The sequence below is a fragment of the Lycium ferocissimum genome, chromosome 6 (assembly GCF_029784015.1).
Source record: "Lycium ferocissimum isolate CSIRO_LF1 chromosome 6, AGI_CSIRO_Lferr_CH_V1, whole genome shotgun sequence".
In the NCBI taxonomy this organism is placed as follows: Eukaryota; Viridiplantae; Streptophyta; class Magnoliopsida; order Solanales; family Solanaceae; genus Lycium; species Lycium ferocissimum.
In genome coordinates, this window is record NC_081347.1 from 68,296,051 (window position 1) to 68,302,486 (window position 6,436).

The following is a 6,436-nucleotide window of genomic DNA, read 5'->3' on the forward strand; positions in this document are numbered from 1 at the left end:
TGTAATGTTTTTGTGTTCGCCATGCGAAAATTGTCCAGCAGTAGTAGCCAAAAAGAAAAGAAAGTTATATATAAGGTTCGTGATATTGTTAATGGTGTGTAAGACGTTTTGAGGGAAATGGTGCAGACTTTGGACCAAATTAAACAATATCACACCATGAGACCATTTTCTCTTTGATTGTTTTACCCAAAATTTTGGAGGATCCCAACAACATGGCTTGACGGATGACATCTTGTGAATTTTTAACTCTCAACACTTTTGGAGGGTGCCTTTGGACCAAACATATCACACCATTTTTCTCTTTGACAAAAATAACATCTTGTGAAAATTTTTAACTAAACTTAGAAAACAGCACAAATCATCTCGTGAAATTTGTAACTTAGCACTCTTCATAAAGAATTAGTGAAGAAACGAATTATGTATGCTTTTCTTCTTCTGTATTCATTTTTTTTCTTGTTTTACAGGAAAACAAAATGCTACCACATCCCCATAGTCCTTTCAGCTAACTCTTTATCTTTGGTATGCTCTGATCATTAGCCTGCTTTTGTTGCCTCTCGAGCCTGGAATTACCCATATTTATTTTCTCTTCGAGCCACGCGACAATGTCCGTGAACACAATGTCTCTATTCTCCGGGAATTCGCCATAGGAAAGCGAATGCCACATCCCGGGGTACAATTTGAAGCTCTTGTCGATGCTCGACGCCTTTTCGTATAGAAGTTTGCTCACAGATGGATCAGTAACAGTGTCCTCTTCACCATGAACAATGAGAAATGGCAATGTGACTTCTTCAAGTCTTTGTTCCAATTCCATGCTGACTGTCAGTAGTTGGAACGCTGTTTGTAGCCGGGGCTTTCCCTTGTAGCATAATGGATTGTTTCTAATCTACAATCACAAACAAGTTGAGGTCACCTATATGAATTGTTACCGATCATATTACTTGATATAAACTATGCAAATGCGCGATTTGGGCTAAATATGGGCGGTTCTGGATGAAATAGTAGTCACTAGTCAACTTTCGGCCTTGTCTTTGAAAATAGTCATTGTCATGGAATTTCAAATTTCATAGGTGAAACTCCATGACAATATGCTGGAGTTTCATGAATTTGAATTACTATGCCGTTGGGGGTATAGCGATAACGACTATTTTTCAATTATGGGTTTATGCGAAGGCAAAAATTAAAGATTTCAAAATGACTATTTGTGAAATTTACCACAATCTAAATGAGTTGAATCAATAAATTGGTCAATATCCAACTTTTTGACAAAAAATTAGTTGTATTGAGATGGATGGGGTCACGATGGGTTAAACTATGGGTTGTCACTCAACCCGCCTATCTTTTACCAAATCTTAGTTTTTTGTTTGTTTTCTTATAATTTACTTAATTACAAAGTAAAACTAGAAGTTTTTAATTTTATTATGATTATGGATAACATATTAAACAATACAAACTAAAAATATTTTCACAAAGTTTCTCATAGATCATATTAGCCAAAATCAACCCAATTTTTAGATGAGCGGAATTTCAATGAGTCAAGATGGATGGAGTTATCAATAGGCGGGGCAACCATAATTGAGCAGGTTGAGTAGGTCATACTTTTATAGTCTTATTTTGTCACCCCTAATTATGTTAAAAAGATTGTCTATTATTAAGTAAAGCAAGGAGAAGGGAAGAAAATAAAGTTGGTACCTCTTTTCTAACTTCAGGGTCTCTGAACGCTAAATCAACAATATCTTGAGTAGGAATTATTTTCCAAGTTGGGATAAAGTTGCAAAGTTTGGTCAATACACTGATCACCATTGGATGTGGCCTCATATCATCCGCAATCTGCTGGACAATTGAAAGATCAATAAACATATAGCACACAAATTTTAACGGAAAAGGAACCAACAAAAGAAATAAAAGAAAAAAGAAAGAAGACAATAACTAACACTTGAATTCACTTTAGAAAGTGCGCTAGCATCATGTGTTTAACAAAATTAACTCCTTACTTTTTCTAAACATATAATCGAGAAAACTCTGAAGGCTAGTGACATATGATTGTGACATATGATTTGGAACTAGGCTGATGATAAATTCGGCCCTCTACCATTCTCCACTTAAATATTAGACTTTTATCTATAACAAAGTTGAAATACTTGACATGCGCCTAAATTGCAATAACACATAAATTAATTTATAAGCTCGTCTCTTTATCCTTCTTTGTACGCAACAAATTCGAACTCGTAACGTGCGCCTAATTCACACATCAGGTGTTGTGCTTTTACAACTAGACCAAAGCTTCCTTACTTTTAAGGTTCTAATTTTTTTTACAACAATTGTTAGTTTATGTTTGAAAGCTATGGAAGAAAATTCGATATATGAGAGAAAAAGATCACTTAAATTGCATGATAAAATTTCCCAAGAAATTCTCCTTGTTTTTTTCAGAGGCAATTGCAGAGACACAAAGGGGCTTTACAACCAAACCAAACAAACTTTAAACTAATTCCATATTTGTGGATATTATCAAAGCTTGTTTCCATAAAGTTAGTAAAGTGTCAAATTAAACCCAAAAATATTCATAAAAATAGAAGGTTCAGGACAAATTCAACAACTATGCAAAAATCAAGTTCGTTTTCATAGAGTTAGTAAAGTGTCAAATTAACACCATAATATCATATTACTCCCAACAAAACCATCATTAAGAATTGGATTGGTACTAATTTGACAACTATGTACATATCAAGTCGTTTTCATAGAGTTAGTAAAGCGACAAATTTGAACCAGAATAGTCATATCACTCCTAATAAAACCACCGTCCACGTGCAAGATTCAGATTCAAGAAAAAACTTTCTTCAACCTCTCCCAAAAATAATATTTTTTTTTTAAAAGTCACGGATCCTAAGCAAGTTGTGGTCATCATATCTAGTGCTCCCTCCTGTTCGAAAAGATTGTTCACTTATTTTTTATTTTTTGATTCAAAAAGAGCGTTCACTTATCATATCAAGCAAAAATTAATTTTACTTTTTCAAATTTTTCCTTATTAAGTGTTAAGTGATCAAATCTCAATATTTATTGAATTAGGGGCATTTTAGTCAAATTACTTATTTTAATTTGAAAGTTAGCATTTTCTTAATGGGTGTGCAAATCACTAAGTGGACACTCTTTTTGAACTGGAGAGAGTATCTTTTACCGTCTGAACCGGAGCCAAATATTTTAATTTCTAAATTTTGAACCAGGATTCCTTTTTGTTTATCAAGTTCTGGATAGATTAATTATGTATATTAAAAAAAATTAAAATATAAATATATAATTTGAATTAAGATTACTAAATTTTGTAGAACTCGTAACCATCAATGTAGCTCCGCCAACAAAAACAAAGGAAAAAATAACAAACCACCACTTATACCATGTAACTACGACCACTTCGTAGCAAGGGACCAAATAGAAAGGACTTTAATTGTTACATTAAAAACTAATCAGATTTGTCCCAAACCGAGTAAAACAGTATGACTTTCCCGTGAGCTAAGCCCTGCTTGCACGTTCTAAGAAATTTGGTCAAAACACTAACAACCCCGCAAATGTTTTAATTAATTAAACAAACACAAGTTGGAATTAAAATGGAATACAGGGCTCTTCTTCCTAAAAGAGTAGGGTGGTTGGTATAAAATCGGAATTAGAATTTTGAATTTATGGATTCTTGACTTTAGAAAAGGCAACTTACTTAATTTTGAATAAATTATTTATAAATATTGAGTGAACTTTTTTAAAACAAATACAACGTCAGGCCAAAGCTATTAAATTCTACCGAACTTGTTAGCAAAGCTGTAATTCCGCCCCAAATGGCTGCTAAGGGTGTGGGTAATGAAGAATTTTTTTTGCCAACAACTACGACGCTTTAGGCATAAACACTAGTAGTCGACTATGTGAATCGTTACTGACCATATTAATTTATTGAAAATCACATATAATTTGCCAATAAGAGAGATGAAATTTAGTTTGATGAGTTTAATTTTGCAAACGTACCTTACACATAGGAGCAATTAAAACAGCACCATCCCAAAACTCAGGTTTCTTTCTGTGTAAAAGAAGAGCAACAGCTCCTCCCATGGATTCTCCCATCAATATTCTCATCTTTTTCTTATTCTCCTTCTTTTCTGCATTTATTACAAACAAACAAAAAAGATTTAGTCAAAATCCACCAATTATCAAAACCCCAACAAAATAGGAAAGAAAATAAATAAACACATGGCCTTTAGTGAGAGTTATATGATTCATTGAATCATGGGGTTTTAGTAAAAAAAATTATAAGTTATATATACACTCGCATCATCAGTATAATTTAACCTGTTATACAAGATTATTTATCATTCATTATAAGTTACCAATCAATGTTTGTTAAATGGAGTTATCATCATTTAACGTTTTAAGTGACATGACAATATAATAAGACCACCAAAGGTCGTAATGAATTATTAAGTACCCATTCTTAGAGGTTTCAGGTTCGAACTTTGGGAATGAGATCGCATCCGGTTTACTAGATGTCCAAATGGGTACCGAAAAATTGGTGAAAAACCAACTTTTCAAAAAAGAAATTAGATTCTTTTTGGTCAGGCGAAAATTGTCAACAGCCTCTCAGCCTCCCCAAATAAGGTTAGATACTCTTGCATCTGTCTCTACATATAGACCATTTGTGGAATTTCATTGGATATGTCGTGGTTGTTATTATATTCTTTTGGTATATAAGGGTTAAAAACAGAGCAAATTAGATGAGATGAAAAATAAGTACCAGAAATTTTGGAATAATGATCAGAACAATCAGCAACAACAGCATCAAAACTAGGAACATATCCTTGAAGTCCTTCTGATTTTCCATGGCCTTCATAATCCATACCATAAACTGCAAATCCTGCTTTTGCCAGTCTAATTCCAGCATCTGTTTAAAAAAGTAAATTACAAAAAATATATTAGTTTCAGTAATCCAGATACATATAATAATTTACAAAAAAAAAAAAAAAATTAAAAAAATACCTTTCATTGAGATACTGCACTCCATTGCATAACCATGGCAGAGAAAAATCAAACCTTTTGGTTCACAATCTGTTGGGACCCAATTACATGTAAATAATTGCATCCCTCTTGAATTAAGTATGTATTCCTGTAAATCAACAAAAAGAAATTAGAACTCAAATCAGTACAAAAAAAAACAAACTAAGAAAATTCTTACAAAATTAAATCTACAACAATAAAATAAAAAAGGGTTCTTAGCTTACCTCTTCATATCTAACAGCCTCACATTCATTAGCCTGTTATTAAAAAATAAAGATAACATATACATTAATTATCAAGGATAATACAAAAAGAAAATATTAGAGAGATTAAAGAGAAGTAAAAAAGAAAAACTCACCATGAAGAAGGGTATATTAGAAAAAAGAACTAGAATGAAGTAATAGGAAGAAGAATAATGGATATGTTGTTATTTATAAGTCTAATAATATTGTGTAGAGATGGTGTTAAGAATATTTGGAAAGGAATTAATGGATAGATTTGAAGAGATAATATATATAAGAGTAGAAGGAATATAAAGAATCCGAAAATGAGAAGGAATTGGAGTTTATTTAGTAGTAGTAGTGGACGAAGTATGAGAAAAATTGTGAAGAGATTATAAGCTATTTATAATATCAAGATTCATGACCAAAAAAAAAAAAAAAACTATTTATAATATAATATGTAGTTTCTGATAAAGCCTTGTCAGCATATATCTACGACGGCAAATTGGGATGTAGGGTACACTCTGTCACCACTTGGGTTCTGCTTTTAAATTTTATATTTTTCTATTTACAAGTGATTTTAAAAGTACGTAGTACGCTGGCTGTATGATTTTTTTTTGAAATTATAACACATGTGGTCCCTGAATTATTGACATATTCTGCTTTTAGTATTGTAATTTGAATTAGTACCAAAAGTAACTATAAAATGATTTTTTTTTTCTTACTGTTGATGTAAACTATCCTTGTATATGAGTCAGCATATTTAATTTTTAATTAATTAAGATGTGTGTTTGTGGTCCCTTCAGGTAGAAAATATGTTATATTTGACTATTACATCATATTTATAGAACTATATATTACCGTCAAATATAATGTAATAGGTTAAATTAACATAACAAATGCTAAATTAAGTGTTGGAACGGTTAATAACTATTGTAAATTTGTGTTTATTCACTAGAAAAGGGCTGTAAAGTACATAATTCAATTTACTGAAGGTTTAATGTGGTTAGTGAGATATCATAGGGACCCAAATTAGAATTTATCAATAATTGAGGGAGTAAAAGTGCTATTAACATCTTTCTTTTCTTTTTTAACTATTTCATAATAGATTTGTCTTACTTTTCAGGTTATTAATATTACTCTTTCATATATTCTTCTTTTATGTCTAGTCAGGAAAATTAGTTAAA

General features: G+C 31.5%; 1 protein-coding gene across 1 annotated transcript; it reads right to left on the minus strand.

Moving 5' to 3' along the window:
* Positions 1-361: 361 nt before the first annotated feature.
* LOC132060177 (caffeoylshikimate esterase-like) lies at positions 362-5,622 on the minus strand. The gene is made up of 7 exons (XM_059453080.1): positions 5,387-5,622; positions 5,253-5,285; positions 5,011-5,137; positions 4,769-4,915; positions 4,006-4,136; positions 1,690-1,827; positions 362-883 (listed from the first exon to the last, which is right to left on the minus strand). Exons 1-7 carry the CDS (start codon positions 5,387-5,389, stop codon positions 503-505), a joined length of 960 nt encoding a protein of 319 aa, XP_059309063.1. The 5' UTR covers positions 5,390-5,622; the 3' UTR covers positions 362-502.
* Positions 5,623-6,436: the final 814 nt, after the last annotated feature.

Excerpts from the sequence above, each read along its gene's own strand:
- LOC132060177 (XM_059453080.1), bottom strand. Across the intron at positions 4,916-5,010 it reads GTGCAGTATCTCAATGAAAG|ATGCTGGAATTAGACTGGCA; the intron begins GTATTTTTTTAA and ends TTTTTTAAACAG. Across the intron at positions 4,137-4,768 it reads TCATTATTCCAAAATTTCTG|AAAAGAAGGAGAATAAGAAA; the intron begins GTACTTATTTTT and ends TAATAAATGCAG.